General features: G+C 33.8%; 1 protein-coding gene across 4 annotated transcripts in view; it reads left to right on the forward strand.

Annotated features, from left to right (window-relative positions):
- Positions 1 to 17642, forward strand: part of MPDZ (multiple PDZ domain crumbs cell polarity complex component) — a 168859-nt gene that overhangs the window by 76018 nt on the left and 75199 nt on the right. For all 4 annotated transcript variants that reach the window (XM_023508124.1, XM_023508119.1, XM_023508115.1 and 1 more), the window contains exons 15-22: positions 940 to 1086; positions 2028 to 2192; positions 4103 to 4288; positions 6092 to 6301; positions 7833 to 7949; positions 10842 to 11009; positions 16860 to 17147; positions 17401 to 17524. In XM_023508124.1, coding sequence (XP_023363892.1) covers positions 940 to 1086; positions 2028 to 2192; positions 4103 to 4288; positions 6092 to 6301; positions 7833 to 7949; positions 10842 to 11009; positions 16860 to 17147; positions 17401 to 17524 — 1405 coding nt within the window. The remainder of the gene's footprint in view (positions 1 to 939; positions 1087 to 2027; positions 2193 to 4102; positions 4289 to 6091; positions 6302 to 7832; positions 7950 to 10841; positions 11010 to 16859; positions 17148 to 17400; positions 17525 to 17642) is intronic.

Below are 17642 nucleotides of genomic sequence, written 5' to 3' on the forward strand. Positions count from 1 at the left end.
TCTCTTTATGGAATCTTTGTGGTTTTCTAAATATAAGATCATATTGTTAGCAAAAAATGATACTTTGATCTCTTATTTCCTGATCTGAATACTCTTTATTTTTTCTGCAGTTTAGGTACCAGTTTTTTGTAAGTACGGTTAAATTTGGATGTGAATCCATCTGGTCCAAGGCTTTGTTGCTATTGGAAGATTTTTTATTACTGCTTCAGTCTTGGTCTGTTCCAGGATTCTGTTGCTTCCTGATTGAGTCTTGGGAGGTTGTATGTTTCCAGAAATTTGACCATTTCCTCTATGATTTCTAGTTTGTGTGCTTAGAGATTTTCATAGTGCTTACCCATGACTTTTTGAATCTATGGTATCAATTGTAGTATTTTCCTTTTCATTTCTGCTTGAGCTTTTTTGAGTCCTTTCTCTTCTATTCCTGGCTAGTCTATCACTTTTTTCCCCTATCTTTTTAAAGAAACAACTTTTTGTTTTGTACATCCTTTGTATATTTTTTGTTTTCCATTTGCTTAGCTCTGCTCTGACCTATTTTTTTTTTTTTTTGGCTTTGGCTTTGATTTGCCTTTCCCAGTTCCTTAAGAAATGTCATTAGATGTTAATGGGTGATCTTTTGTCTTTTCCATGTAGGTGTTTAGGCTATGAATTTTAAAACCATTGTTGTTCATCAATACACTGTAACATCAGGAGTGTGGCTCTAGATTGCTTAGCTTCAAAGCTCTTTTATAGCTGGGTTATTCTGGTTAAGGTAGCCTCTCTAAATCTCATGTTCCTAATTTGGTAACAAGGAAGGAAATTGTTAACCTATTTATGAGAGAAGAAAAAGAGATCTTACAATGGCTGCTTCCTTTTCATTTTGTGTTAGTTCAAGAAACCAAAAGACACCAGTACTCTTTCAGTGAAGGAAGAGTAATAGAATTGTAACTTTTCTCTTTTCAGGTGGCCCGTGTGAACAAGTTTAGTGAGAACAGTGGGTTGGGGATAAGTCTGGAAGCAACAGTGGGACACCATTTTATCCGGTCTGTTCTACCAGAAGGTCCTGTTGGACACAGTGGGAAGCTTTTCAGTGGAGATGAGCTATTGGAAGTAAGAATTTATGCTATTTTTTCTCATTCTTAAATAAGACTCAGAAAAGACTGCAGGAAGCTTAATGTGGTGAATAAGTAAGATCTTATTTTAAATTTCTTCTCTAAAGAGTTCTTAAGATCTGCTAATAAAAATTGCCCCAAACAGAAATTCCATACCAGTATGTACATTGAACTTCAGATATAATGCCATGCTTTTGTTTTTATTAGGTCCAGACAATTATAAAATTGCTCTTTGCTCTTTTACAATGTTCAAATATTTATTCAATTTTGAGAATACATTTACATGTTTTAAAATTATAGAGAATACACAGATAAACAATGTAATATCTCCTTACTGTCCCATTCACCTTCTCATCAAACTTTGTTAGGGAACTTACTGGTGGATTTGTTTCTGTGTAACCTGTCAGTATTTTTAATTCATAAATAAGTTTCAATATATACTTTCCCCTTACTTTTGATAACATGCTACCATAACCTACATGCCATTCCCATTTTTTCACTTAATAATTATATAAAATGTCAATTTTTATAAACTTTTTTTCTTCCCCTTTCATCCTATGGGGCTATTTTTATTACTTTTCCCTTTTCCAAAGTCATAACACTGGCAGATCAAATAAGAGTAAAAGCTAGGGTGGTGCCTGTGGCTCAAAGGAGTAGGGCACCAGCCCCATATACTAGAGGTGGTGGGTTCAAGCCCAGCCCTGGCCAAAAACTGCCAAAAAAAGAGTAAAAGCTAGTGGTTTCCCTGTCAGCAGACTCTAAACTTGCGCGTAAGTTGTTCTAGATGGTATTTCCACAGGTCTAACTGTAGGTAACAAGCACAGCACTGTGATAAACATCATTGTAAGATTTATATTTACTTAATAATAAATTATATTTAGAAGAATGTTCATTTTATGAAATGTTATTTTTCCTTGCACAATGTATCTTTTTCCACAGGTGAATGGCATAACTTTGCTTGGGGAAAATCACCAAGATGTGGTGAATATCTTGAAAGAACTGCCCATAGAAGTGACAATGGTGTGTTGTCGTCGAACTGTGCCCCCCACCACCCACTCAGAACTGGATAGCCTGGACTTATGTGATATTGAGCTAACAGAAAAGGTATTGGATTTACAGACATTAGGCTGATCAGAATACATAATGGAAAGGCTAAATGATATTTAAAATTTTTTTAGTCTTTTAAAAATATAATATTTGATTTTATATGGCCTATGGTTTATGAAATATAGACTTTGGAGTCAGACCTGTGTTTGAATCAGATTTTATACTAGCTCTGTAAACTTGGGCAAATCATTCATCTTTTGTAACTTCAGTTTTCTGCTGTTTAAAATGTGGTTATGATGTCTGTCTCAAAGAGTTGCCCTAAAGGTTAAATAAGGTGATTAGTAATGTTGGGTATTACTGCACACTGTGCACTTGTAGAATTTTCATGCAATATTCCTATTAAGTAGATATGTATTTGCATAAAAGGAAACTGACATATAAGTAGTGCTTATATATATATATATATATATATACACACACACATACATACACATATATATATATGGTACATATGTGGTAAAAGATACTTTTATATAACCTGCTCAGCTCTGTGCAAGGCATACAGTGCTTAGTGAATGGCTAAAATTGGACATAGCACTTGGTAGGTATAAGTCTTATTTGTACATATACCTTTAAAATATGAGAAATTTTAGCTCATAATGCTACGTGTCAGTAATTATCTGTGACATTCAGAAACTCCCATTTTACTTTTGCTTATTCTTTTCCATTCAGATCGAAATGTTAAGAAATGGAGCTAATCAGATTTTCTGAGGATACATAATAGATATCTAATGTTTAGCTTTGGGTTTTGCATAATCGGTAGTCTAATCAAATCTCATTTAAGGTGTACATGAAAAATGATGTTAGGATTTGATTCACATTGCCCCGAAGGAATCACAACAATGGAATAACTTTAAAACTTTGAAAACTTAAATAAAATTAAAACTTAATTTATTTTGAAAAATAAAATACATAGTTTAATATTCACATGGGTGCTTCGAATAGGATAGAACAAGACACATAATTCAAAATTGTGTAGTACTCCAAGGATAGCACCATTTATATCCATATGTATTTTTACATGGCGTACGTAAATGGGATTACAATGGAACAGGTGGATGTAATTTTCATCTGTGGTCGTATGCTGTGCAACAATTGATTAAAAGCAAGATAGTACACAAACTAGAATTTCATTCTAAACAATGCTTTCTTTAATTTGGTATGTTCAACAAAGTTGAATTAACCTATATTCACTTTAATTTACTTTTACTGAAAGAAGCTAACATTTAGAATGTCTGTTTCTGTGTCAGATGCTTTATAAATGTAACTCATGTAATTCTCAGAAAAATCTATGAGATGGGTTTCTGTAAAGCCCAGATTAAGAATATTTCTCAATGCAATGCAGGTTATAATCACAGAAACAGCCTTCAAACTGGGATAAAAAAGATTTCAAATTTTGTTTTGCCACTGTGTATGTTAACTTACTAATGAAATAGTCATTTGTTTCTATAGTCTTTTGTACAAAGCAGAGCACTTTATAACTCTCATCTGTATAGAATAGCACTTTTATGCATCCATTTTCTCTTGAATTAATATTATCATAAAAGTTCTTTTAATATCAAAATAGCTTTACAATTTTTTTTTTCTGATAATAGTGGTGATTCAGACTCTGACGAAAAAGTGAAAATCACCCTTAGTTGTGCTGCTGAGATACAACCATTGTCCAAGTAGAGCTTTAACTATATTGTTTTTAATATTTGCTACAGCTTGGGTATTTTTCCCTCTTTTACAACTTTCAGTAGTTATGACCTTAATTTTAAAGGTTCCAAGGTAAGCCATTGCTCCTCTTATTTGAGAATGTTTTGTTCTGGCCAGGTGCTGGGAATCTTCTTTTTCCTTATAGCATTGGTAAGTGTATCTGCTAATCTATTGCCTTTGAAATAAGAGCTGTCTTATCTGTTATCCAGCCTCATGTAGATCTAGGTGAATTCATCGGGTCCTCAGAGACAGAGGATCCAGTGCTGGCAATGACTGATGTGGGGCAGAATACCGAGGAGGTTCAAGAACCTTTGGCCATGTGGGAGGCTGGCATTCAGTACATAGAGCTGGAGAAGGGAAGCAAAGGACTTGGTTTTAGCATTTTAGATTATCAGGTAAATATATCCTAAATTTTAACAATTTTTTTTAAAAGATGATATATCACAGATGATATTTTATTATCATCAAAGACGTGTTTGTTTTTTTAAGTCCGTCTTTCAAAATAGCAATTTATATAATTCATTGATTATCATAAATTATCATGAATTCAAATTTAACATTGAATTCATTGAGCTATTTTATATTTTAGTTCTTGGAAATTTGAAGAACACGGAGAGTGCATTTTAAGACTGTTATAGAAATATAGTTTTTTTTTGTTATTTGAGAGTGGGTTTATATTATTTTTATTTCCATGTTTTTATATTTTAATGGTAAATCATAAAGAATTAGATGTTTATTTCTTTCATCTATGTGAATGTTAAATTTATAATTGTATCATAAATTCTGGCATTCCAGTCATTTGAGTAATTTTATGAATATGCTTAAATTGATCAGTGGTGGCAGTGGCCTGTGTCCTGCCAGTACCACCTGCATTGTGCTCATACTGAATACATGAGAAAATGTTAAATCCTATCTGATAGAGTGCAGCTCTTGGTTCTTAATAATACTGAACCAGATGCCATCTCAGATGACTCCAGGGAGTTGTGTTCACTGGGCCAGTTCTGGAGCCTTGTTCCAATATGAATGTCACCATGTACCTGAAAACACTGCAGCATCATGTACTGCATGGTTTCTCTCTATTTCTTCATTTCAAAAGGTCAGGTCCTCCTTTCAGTGTACTCATATGTAGTGGTAAGTTGATGTTCCACGTCATAACATCCTATTTAGCAAATGCTGTTGTTAATAATTAATATAATCAACATCTGTCCTTGAATGATAGTTATACAGTTTGACAATTTATCAAAAATTAAAATTATGATTTTAAAGCTATCTGTGCAAGTGAAAATATGTTGTCAGGAATATTCACAATTGCTCAATTGCAGGTGAACTCCTTTTTTTAATTTTAGGTTTCAGATTAATATGAGAGTATAAACCATTAGGTTACATGTTTATATTTGTTAAGTAAGGTTCTTGTGCCCCTCACCCACGAAGTGTACCATAAATCCTTAAATTGTGCTCATTAGGGGAGAGCACCCCAAGCCCCCCCCCACCTCTTCTCCTTCTCCTTCATCTCCCTCCTCCCCAGCTTGAATGAAATTGAATTTTTCTCTTGTTTAGCATATATTAGTTTGTCTACTGGCTGCATATAAGTATTGAATATATTGAAAATTTGCTTTTACATTCTTGTAATACTTTACTAAAGAGAATGTTTTCTGACGCTGTACAGGTTAATACAAAGAATGTAAAGTCTCTGTTTTTATGGCTGAATAGTATTCTGTGATACACATATACCACAGTTTTTTAATACCTTCATGAGTTGATGGGCACTTGGGTTGATTCACATTGTGGTGATTGTAAATCGAGTTGCAGTAAACAATCTAATGCAAATGTTCTCACGATAAAATGATTCTTTTTCTTCAGGGTAGGTACCTAGTAATGGGATTATAGTCTCAAATAGGTCTAATTTGAGTTCTTTGAGGATTCTCCATACTTCTTTCCAAAGAGGCTGTATTAGTTTGTAGTCCCACCAGCGATGTAAAAGTGTAGGTGAACTCTTTTTAATCTCTCAAATTAATCTCTCAAAGAGATGACTTTTGCCTAGATATTTCATAGAAATTTTGTATGAAATTTTTTCATGAATTTTCTTCAAGACACTTTGAAACAGTGATCCCTTATGATTCAGAGGGAAAAAGCTTTGTAAAGGATTTTTTTTTTCTGTAAAAAATGAGCTACTTCTCTTTCTTTTTCTGTTTTTTCAGGATCCAGTTGATCCAGCAAGCACTGTGATTGTAATTCGTTCTTTGGTGCCTGGAGGTGTTGCTGAAAAGGATGGAAGACTTCTTCCTGGAGATAGGCTCATGTTTGTCAATGACATTAGCTTGGACAACAGCAGTCTTGAGGAAGCTGTAGAAGCCTTGAAGGGAGCACCCTCAGGAGCTGTGAGGATAGGCGTTGCTAAGCCTTTGCCTGTGAGAATTCAGATTGTACTGTTTTCTTTTCATATTTACAGAGAAAATGATTCATGACTTAACTTTAAACCTCAGATGTTTTTGAGTTTGAGTCATGACTTTTGTGACTTTTTATCAACATGATTATTGGCTTCATAGAGATAAAGATTTAATTTTTATAATATTTTATAAAAATAAAGGAAAGTAAACAAAGTAGGAAGTTCGGGAATAAATTTATAACTTACTGCTGTGTGGTTTACTTTTAACTTTTTTAATTTAGTAATGAGGTCATGAATAGTGCAGAGTCAAATATTTTGAAGAATGAAGGCTTTAAAGTAATATACCAATGTGGCATATTAGAAAAATCAATAGCCTTAACAACTAACAATCTTTAATCACTATGGTGTAAAGTAGAATCTCTGTCAGAGTGGCTCAACTTCCTGGATTCAGCTGAATCAACACATTTGTCTAATTACTACAAAATAGGAAATTAAAGTTGCAAAATGGCTTTGTCAGTTTGCGGCTCTTCTCCTAGGTGGGAATAGCTCTCATTATCATTAATTCCTGCAATATTAAAAACAATTAATGACATTGTTACTTAAAACATTGTTTATTAGATGTTATAATTCCAACATGGCATTTATCAGTCTGCATTGTAATTAAATATTAGAGACATTCTCAATATTTGAGATTTTGCCCAGTATATAAATATAATTTTAAATGAAAAGGCCAATATACATATTCTTAAGACAGTGCAAACACAGATATATTTGCATCAATAGCAATATGGATTTGTTGATTTTTATGAAAGAATCTGTCTTAAATAGTAAGGTTGGATAATATATTTTAAGTGTTAATTAAATTATTCATGTATCCTTTTTTAGTCCATAAATAATTTCAATATCCTGTGAAAACATATTTATGAAAAAAGGAAGAGGGAGGGAGAGAAGAATGAAGCATATGTTAATCCAACCTAAAATCAAACCAGTATTATAGAAATCAATCATAACACAGTGTAAACATTAAGTTAGGCAATTATGGGTATTACCTTTGGACCTAAATTTCTATTTTAGAAAAGGATTACAGAGAGAAATTGATCCTTTATAATTTCTTGTTCTTTTGCAACTTCTTTTATTCCTTAACACCTAAAAAGGGTTCATTTCTATATTAGAGAGCAATTATTTGACCAGAATATTTAGTAGATAAAAATACCCAGAAGATTGTTATAAAAAATTGTTGATTTGGATAATGTTTTATAAGGAGCAAATGAAAAATTTAGTAGAGAGGGGATCTCATCTAACAGATGATGTTCATATTACAATAAATATCCTCATTGGATCTTAACAAATAAAGTTTTCAAATATGAATATTTATTAGATTTTTTATACTTATGAATCGATGTTAAAGTTATATGTTATCATTTGAAAACTTTCCCATTTTTTCTTATCTCTTCTCACTTTTCTTCCCCTTACTGTTTTTCCCCCATTCCTTTCCTCTTTGCTGTTTTTTTTCTTCCATGAACTGGTCCTCAAAAACACCCTTTTTCCTGCAGCTTTCACCGGAAGAAGGTTATGTTTCTGCTAAGGAGGATTCCTTTCTGTACCAACTACCCTCACAGGAGGATGCAGGGTTGGCGGACAAAGCCCTCTTCAGGGCTGACTTGGCTCTGGTTAGTGGCTGTGATTTATCAAACTTCCCTGTAGAACTTGTATGACTTTTTTGCTTTTCAAAATATTCTGAAGTCTTACTATATTCTGTGTTGATTATGTTTAGGAAACATGTACTCTCCAACTCAGACATTTCTCACAATTGAAAATGGAAAAAGTCATAATAAATGTGAAAAGTATTTGTTGGATTTGTGGGGAAAATTCAGTTAGCATTGTATTGCACCACTAGTTTGTTTTAATTCCATATGTAGATATCTCTGGGCATTTTGTGGGGGCAGGGTTACGGAGTCTCACTCTGTTGCCCTGGGTAGAGTGCTCTGGCATCATAGTCCACAGCAACCAAAAATCCTGGGCTCAAGTGATCCTCTTGTCTCAGCCTCCCAAGTCGCTAAGACTATAGGCACCCGCCAGAATGCCCAGCTAGTTTTTCCTATTTTTAGAAGAGACAGGGTCCTGCTCTTGCACAGGCTGGTCTTGAACTCCTGAGCTCAAGGATTCCTCCTGCCTCTGCCTCCCAGAGAGCTAGGATTACAAGCGTAAACCACTGTGCCTGGCCCTTGAGGCATTTTTTAACTACTGTTAGTATGCAGTAGTTAGTGGTTAGTATGCAGTATGGGTATTTTGGCTACCTTTAAATGAGTGGCAGGCATAGTTTTTCCTCCGATATTAATGGTGTGACAATCATATAAATTGGTCAAATAATTACAAACATTAAAGTTTCCAGAAAAGGTAAAACCATGTTTTTTAAAAAAGATATATGTATAGTAAGTATGTAAATAGATTCATTTACTAGAATATTTTAAATTAAAATTTTATTTCTGATTGATATTTTAAAAAAGTATGGCTGTGCTACCCTAAAGAACCTTTCTGGTAGAGGGGACAATGCTTTGTCAGTAATTTGAGGATAAAGCTAAATACCAGACATAAATATGCATGTAACATTTACATAAAATAAAAATAGCAAATTGTGCATCCTATTCACAGTGTTCCTACTGTTATCACTAGGTTTCTGACTTAACATTTTTGGGAGGTCAAACATTGTCCAGTGTCACCAGAAATGAGTGTGCCTGCATTTTGCAGTTTTTAGCGTCGTTAGACTAGAGAGAGGTTTACAACCTTTCTAATTCTTCCTCTGTATTTATAATTGATATTGCATACATCTTGTTTAAACCAGAGCGTGAATTATTTCTTTTACTTTGTACACATATTGGTAATCCTAATTTGGGAGAGATAGTTCTCCAGTTGGAATTTATTTTTAAATTCCAAGCTCCTAAAATAGCCATTTGGAAAGTTTTTCTGTGTATTATAATAAATGCACTAATTTTATACATTAACACTTAAAGAGGTATTTTTGTCCCTAATCTCCATGAGCATTATATTGGCAATTCACAACTAAATATGAAGAGCTTATTATGCAATGAATTATGCAAGGTACTGTGGTATCAACTAATACCCAGCCATTGCAGATTTTTTTTTGAAATGTTGCAGGACGCAAATGCTGCACAATCATTCTCTCTAAAGTACCCCAAGAAATAATATTCTATTTCTCATTTACATGGCTTCCTTGAACTTCCTTAAATGAATGCCACTCAGAAAGAAGGTTAGCTCTACTTTTATGTGATCTGACCATATTATAGTGGTAATATGTGCCCTGGGTCTTCTCCCTAACCAGCAATCAGCTATTGTAATTTTGGACTGGCCACTCAGCTACTGTGGGCTCTAGTGTTTTATCTGTAGAGTAATTAAGCAAATTGATTGTTAGGCTCGCTCTTCAAATTCATAGTTATCAGTGATAGGTAAACAAATTATATTAAGGTATTCTTTCTTTAATGTTACTTAAAACAAATGTTTATCATTTGTAATTTATATCTTAAGACCTAGTTAAGACTATCTAGATTATTGTACATAATGTACATTTTTAAGAATAAACATCCACATATTGATTCACTCCTGAATTTGAACATGTATGAAATAGATTTAAAGAGAGGGTCACTTTGAAATGGGCTACCTGTATTTTTGGTAAGCTGTGGCCTGGTATAATGTTATCATGCTTCTTACTTCCGTCTAAACATGCAAGTTGACATCATAAAGAAGTAGAACAAATGGGATCTTGTCAAGGTAGGCAGAAAATGCTGGTAATATCAGAGAACGGTAGGATTTATTTCAGTTTTGTCTTTCTAGTATGTGACTATAAATAAATTGCAAGAGCTTCAAGCTCATCATGACTTAATTCTTTCTTTTGGTTCTGTGACATAAGATAGTAATAGGATTTTTAGAAAAGATACAGTAAAGTATTCTCTTTCACTCTGTATGAGTTTTCCAACAAATTTATAACTAAAAGTATCATCATAATTAGGCCTTTTGTTTGTTAGTATAATTTTAGCTTAAAATCACAGATTTTCTCTTTGCTTTCAGCAACTTGAATGATTTTAAAATATAGTTAAAGATAATTGAAAAAAATATATAGTTTTATTGTAGTTTACAAACATATAATTGCCTTGTTGAGTAACGGTTTATTTTAGTTGAATAGGAAATGTGATGACCCCATTCATTTTATTGTCATTGTAAGATTTGGGCAGAGGAACTGGGAAAAAAGTAAATATTTTCCTTAACTAACAAACTATTTAAAGTTACAGTTGATCCAGGCCCTTTGGTAGTGTTACCTTTAGCCCAGTTAGGGATGGAATAAAATAACTTTGTATGCCAGGACCTGTTGCTGTAGATTGGCAGTTTTCTTTGTTCTGCTGTATTAGTCTGTCTTTAGTGTGCTGACGAGGGCATATGGAAGACAGAATAGAGAAAAGAAGGATACCAGGATGCCTTTTATCTCCAGTGGGGGCTGTCCCATATGTAATGAGACAGAATTTTAACTGATGTTATTGTTTTATTCCTAGGTGGACACAAATGATTCTGAGATAGTAGATGATTCCACTTTTGAATCTCAATATTCTCCTGATAATGACAGTATCTACTCTACTCAAGCATCTATTTTATCTCTTCATGGTAGTGCTTGTAGTGATGGCCTGAACTATGGTCACTCCCTTCCATCCTCTCCTCCCAAGGTACAAAGGCAATGCCACTTCATTTATGGGAAAACATTGTATATAATTTTCCAGTGGTTCGTGCATATAGATGAGGAGTTGTGGGAACAGGCTGTTAGGTACATTGTATTTCTCCAGTTATGAATTCATTACCAAATTAAAGTACAATATCACTTAGCACATTCTGACTGGATATGTTTCAGATTATTACGGGCTATTTATGTCTGAAACAGTGATAACACAGGGTTGTAAGCTTTGACTAGAGTTTGTATGTCAAGAAAGAAAAATTTTCATGTCATGTATTTCTCAAGTTGTGTTTTTAGCAGGGTCTACTTAGGAAAAATTACTTTGGAAGAATAACTTTGTTTTCTTAATGGTTTTAAAACTGACTTCTATGCAAAGTTTGATAGTAAAATAGTTCTTGCATTAATTTACCATTTACTAGCTAACTTTAACTTAATGCCATCGTGTGATATGTAAAATAGTGGCAAAGCATATTTTACATGAAAATTGTAGAGAATGGCAAAGTTACTATTTGACATATTTGTGCCGTTTATATTTTAGAAATTATTGGTTCAATTATTAAATGCCTCAACTTTGTTTAATTTTCTTGGTGAATGAGTAATATTTTAAAACCCATCCATTCTTTTGAGTGTGAAATGGTATCTTCATTATTTTAATTTGGATTTCCTGATTACTAGTGAGATTGAAAATTTTTTCATAATATTGGCTATTCAATTTTCACTTTTCACCTGTAGATCTTTATATCTCTTCGTATCTTTTGCTCATTTTCTATTGGGTTGCTGATCTTTTATTTGTTAGAGATGTTTATTTTTTGAAATTGATATACAAAGCAATTCAATACATATATTTTATAAGACTATATGTAGTAAAGTCTGCAATTGGGTGGCCACGATATTTCTCAATTTCAGGAAAGTTTTCCTTAGAGAAAAAGAAGTATGGGAATTTAGCTGTATTTCTAATACATTGTAACATTTTAAAAAGAAAGGCATATTGAAGAAAATATGGCAAAATGTTTATATCTATTAAATCTTGGCAAAGAGTTCATTTAGGGATACATTTTCTGTATTTTTCTATTCTAGACATACAGCATAAATAAACATTAAACATTAAAATGGATAATATTTTTTCTCCAATGCATGAAATATGTATTTTCCACAAAACTTGAATTCCCCTTGCATGGCAAGGGTTCTGTATTTATAAATGAGTTGAAAGTAGGATTTGCATAGGTCTAGCAAGTGTTTCTCCTTTCCTGATTAACAAGTAAGGTTTTTGGCCAGAAAATTTTCAAAGCATTTTCTTTTATGTTCAAGATGCACCTGTTTTCCTTGCTGATGATGCTGAGCAATCTCCTTGAATTGGTTTGCAAGGTATAATCTTGAGTGGCGCAGCTGCTCTTCCCACCACACCTGAGACTGTCTGTCTGGCTGTGTCCTATCTGGAATGCGTTCAGTCTTTGCTGGCCTCAGGGCTGGAAGCTGAGTTCATCTCCTAATGGAATCTCCTAATCCAGAGCATAGCACACTTCTTGCCAGTGGGACAGATTGCATTGTTTAATTTAGTAATTGTTACTTAAAGGGATTACACAATCTGCATACTGAGAAGCATATATTTTACAGGGCAAATGCTGGCTGTATGCTGCCCAACATATTGGCTTACTGAAGTCTGTTTGCCTCCCTTTTTTTCCCCCCCAAGCAGTTTACTTTTTTGTTGAAACAAATTTTGGCAAGCTGGCCGATCAACTGAAATATTTAAACTACAAAACAACAAAGAAGACGTTAATGAGAGTGTTTTAAAACACATTGTGAAATTCCTGTGTGCTTTCAGTTTGCTTTGAAATTAGGACTGTTCCTGCATCATGGTAAATCTCTGCGACAGTTTTTTTTTTTTTTTTTTTTTTTGTTCTTTTGGTGGCATCGTCCTAGTACTTAGATGTTTACTAGAAAATTTTACTTAAATTAAAAAAAAAAGTAATGTATTCTTCCTTTTTCTTTGCACTAGCTTTTTCTTAAAAAGACACAAGTGTGGGTACATGTGAAACTTACTAAATGTAGAATACAAATGTCTTAACACAGTAAGTAAGAAAATGCCATGAAGGCTATGTTAACTAGTTTGATGAAAATATTTCAGATTGTATATAAAACCAGCACATTGTACCCCATGACTGTATTAATGTACACAGCTATAATTTAATATTAAAAAAAGACCCAAGAGTGATTTGTTATAGAATTTAAAATTGACTGTTTTTCTTAAAAAATGATCTTATTTCAGGGCTTTTAAATTCATAAGGTAGAACTATATATGATATTTATGAAAAAAATACCTATATATCAAATTAAAAGAAAGATTCCTTAGTGATTCCTTGGAATTACCTAAATATGTAATAATTTGACAGCCTTAAAAGGCAAATAGAAATGGACAAATAATTTTACCTGTTTCTTCACCTGAAAGAAGGGGTTTTTGGTCTTGGTGAAGTATGCTACCCGAAGTTGTGAGGGGTAATTGTCGTAGAGCCTACTGGGAGCTCAGAGGGAGTCCTCAGCCTCCAAAGCAGAGCTCGGGGCTGTGCCACAGCTTAAACAGCAAAGGGCTGTAGCCGTGTGTTATAAAAGTTCCTCTCCACAAAATTCTTCCATTTGGTGCCCCATCCTGCTTGTTTTTGTTTAATGACTATGTGTTTGCTTAACTGAATTAATTATCATTTAACAATGTAAGGGAAATAACCATTATTCAAATAATTGAAAAATATACCCCCTTCCATGGCGTAGGGTCAAGCAGGTCATTGAAATGTGGATTTTAAAGGCAATACGACTCTAGCCTGTGGATTTCTTCCTTTCTTATTGCTCTAGGTTTTAAGTTTTTGATTAATCATTTTAACCTCTTTCCTTGTTACCTCCAAAGACATAACAAAATGCAGAAATAATTGCTTTTAAATGTAAATGTTAGCAGAGTTTTGTTTAAAAGCTCAACTTTGCTTCATATGCTTTATATGCTATCTGCTTTCTCATTTTGACTTAAAAATATAACTAGTAAAGATTTAGCTATCCGTGCTCTTTATCCTTTCCCCCCAAAGTGGCTCCCCATGTCTCTCTCACGAGGGCTGAGATGGCACCAGTGAGGTGCTGCTTGTCCTGCAGTCCTTCTTTCCTAAACGTCGGTTCTGCCAGAAAAAGCCTCTGATTCCAGGGCAGGTTGAACTCAGCATTTGTCCAGATAGGAAGCCTTCTTTGTACTACACGCAACAAGCACAACTAATAGAGTCCGTTGAAAACAACCTGTATATTCCCGGTCCCTCCTCAGTGTCATTCTCTAGTATAAAATATGGCAGCCTACACATTTGTGTTTAGAATGTTGATACTGTTTCTTACTTTTTTTTCCGAGAAAGGCTTGGAATCAAAGACCAATTAAATCTCTCTAGTCAGGATGACACGGAGTGTTTGTGAAAGCCTTAGTAACAAAATTGAAAGCTCCTAAAGGCATAAAAGATTTTGCCTTTTCCCTCAGTAGGGTCAGTGGTGTAATATAAACAAAAAAGGAAGTGTTCCTTATCTTAGAAAGAGTGGGAGAATGGTAGTTAGAGCAGATGTGCCTGCAGTATATTTTTTATTCTGCTAGACCGTGTACTGAAGAAAAACAAGTTTGAGCTAGTGAATGTTTAAGTATTTAGCTAGTCTATGTAAATATGTTACCTGGGTAAATAATGTGCCCAAGTCTAACCTTAATTTATGCATTGCACTTAAGAAAGAGTGCTTTTTCAAGTATATTTGACATTTAATTTAACCTCTTTTCCATTTTTTCCTGAGGACAAGAATATATCAAGTGGAGGCACATATTAATATGTATTTTTGAAAGACTTCAGTTTAGATACCAAGTTGCACTGGGAAATTGTAGAGTTATTTCTGTACATCTTATGGGGGAAGAACTGTTTTTCTTTTAGATCCATAAGACTTTTAAAAATAAAACTGAGTTGGTTGTTCGGCAACCAGAAACGTTTCTGAAGTGGGCGTATGTTGTCTACTGTGTTGATTAGCTCTTTCTTTTCTGTGCGTCTGTGTTAACTCCTTCATGAATAATGCATGGAAATTTCTCTTATACCATTTACAGTAAACCACAGATAACAAGGGCAACTTGACCTCTTTTCTTTATAAAGCAAAGTTTGATTGTTATTTTTATTTGAGGCCTGGGGAACATGATTTACTGCTAATCATCATAATTAATTCAGTAATACGCAACCTAGCCGATTCTGTATTAAGTACATTATTATTTTTCATACTAATAATAAAATAATCAAAGTTGCATGAATGAGCCGACACGCTATTCTTTAGATTCTGGGAGTGTGGAGGACGATACTTTCCATCATTTATTTCTGAAGATACTAAAGATGCTGATTGCTTGTATGATAGTCCCACTTGCATCGTGTTGGTGTACCAGCAATATTTAATAATTCCAGAGAGGTGATAACTTACATGAAGGAAAGGAGCATAATAAATTGTGTTGGCGCAATTAATTACCCATTTAGACAAAAATGAAAAGAGACCCAGGTCTCACATCACACCCTGAAATAAATTCTAGGTTGTTAAAATCTAAAAGCAAAGCTTTTATGGAATAGAAGAAGAACACTAGAAAGCATTTCATTTACTCTGTGTGAAAGAAGGACTTATAGGCAATATGTAACACCCAGAAGCACAAAAAACCTGACACATTTGATTACATAGGGAATGTAATTTCTACACAATAAAATATAAACCAATACAAACTTAAAAAGACGAGTAACAGACTGGGAGAATATCTGCAGTATGTATCACCAAGACTTTATTTTCAGAATATGTCAAGGACAAGAACAAATGACAACACCTGAACAAATGTTAGATTAATATTTCCAGAAGATATAGAAATGTCATTTTCTCACTAATGGCCCAGAGCATGCATAGTGAAACACTTAATGAATTTATTTTTATAGGCTAATTACATATAATATGCCTGTTCTGAGGAGATACTTGTATTTGTAGTATATTATACAATTTTATTATTTCAGAGAACTGTAGAAATTTGCAGTAAGATTCTTTATTTTTCTTGTTTTAAGGCAAGCATGAAACAAAGTTTATTGAGGAAGAGAAAGATAGGCTGGCAGAGCAGGATAGGCTTACAAAGCAGGATACATTTGCCATAGACAGCGAATGGGCCTCCACTGCCAGGGCAAAGTAGGCAAAGAGGCCAAGAGAGATTCTATCACGTTTGGATTGTTAATAACAGAACCTTGATTAGAACCTACATTTTATGACACCTCAGAGTAATATTCTTTCTGCCTTATCCTACAGATAATTTACGTGAATTTTTCTAGTTTTAAGGCTTTCTAGCTTCTCCATAAATACCTATAAATGACCATGAAAATTATTTTCTTTTGGATGTTCTTGTGAATCCAAATCAATTAATGTCACATCTTATAATGTCATAATCTCATAATAAACAGGAATGTCAGACTTAATGGAAATGAACTATAAGTGAGATTTGGAAGTATAAATTATTTCTATGTAGTTTGAAATATGAATCATTTTAATTGTGGCTAGAACATAATATTGTGTCAAAATTACATTATATGCCACATAAAATACAAATATAACTCGTGGAGCATGAGATGTGTGATTTGCAGGCAATATCTCTAAAGCATGTATGAGGATAAAGATGTGTGGAGAATCTGCTAACTGGAAAACTTAAATGCATGTTCATATGTTTTGAGTAATAAAAAATTGTGTGATGTTTTATTTTTTTGCTGAATAGTTATTAAGAAGTGGTCTTATACGCTGATACAACTCTGGTCACAATTTTTGATTTTTTTTATATTCTCATCAGCAGGATGCCATTGAAAATTCTTCTGATCCAGTACGTGATCTGCATATGTCTTTGGAAGAAATATACACCCAGAATCTCCTGCAAAGACAAGATGAGAATCTTCCTTCAGTAGACTTGAGCATGAGGCCTGCTTCTGGCTTTACCATAAATGATTACACACCTGCAGATGCTCTCGAACAACAATATGGATGTGAAAACACAATAACATGGACTGACGCTCAGCTACCAAGTGAAGGCATATCAAGTACAGAACTTACCTCTCCTCTGCGACCCGACTCAACTGGAAAGGTTATATGTGAAGATATGATTTATGTATTACCATGGGTGATACATGTAGTGACGTGTTAGACTATTCAGCTAATCTTTTCATTCAAATGAGCACTTCCTGACACTGAGGTTTTCAGAAGTCAACCTATGAACTTGTTTTGGTTATAGATCTTGCTAAATAAAGCACAACCATTCAGAGAGCGTGCATGATGTTGAAATCACACTCCAAAGTCTAGTTTTCCTTTCCATGATGCTTGTTTTGTTCTTTTTTCAGGGCTCTGAGTACTTAATTGAACAGAGTTCCCTGGCCTCTACTGCTGAGGGTGTCATGCTCCAAAAGGTATCTAAAGAATCTTTGGAGAGGACTATTACTATAGCAAAAGGCAATTCTAGCCTAGGTAAGTTTCTCATTTTCCACAGCTGCCTACTCTCCCAAAGCTCTCGATAAAGGGAAATAAATAGATATAAATAGATATAAAACCTATCATGTTCAATTATAATTTTTTTTTTTTTTGC

This window comes from Otolemur garnettii, unplaced genomic scaffold, assembly GCF_000181295.1.
Source record: "Otolemur garnettii isolate 467f Iridium unplaced genomic scaffold, OtoGar3 scaffold00006, whole genome shotgun sequence".
NCBI lineage: Eukaryota > Metazoa > Chordata > Mammalia > Primates > Galagidae > Otolemur > Otolemur garnettii.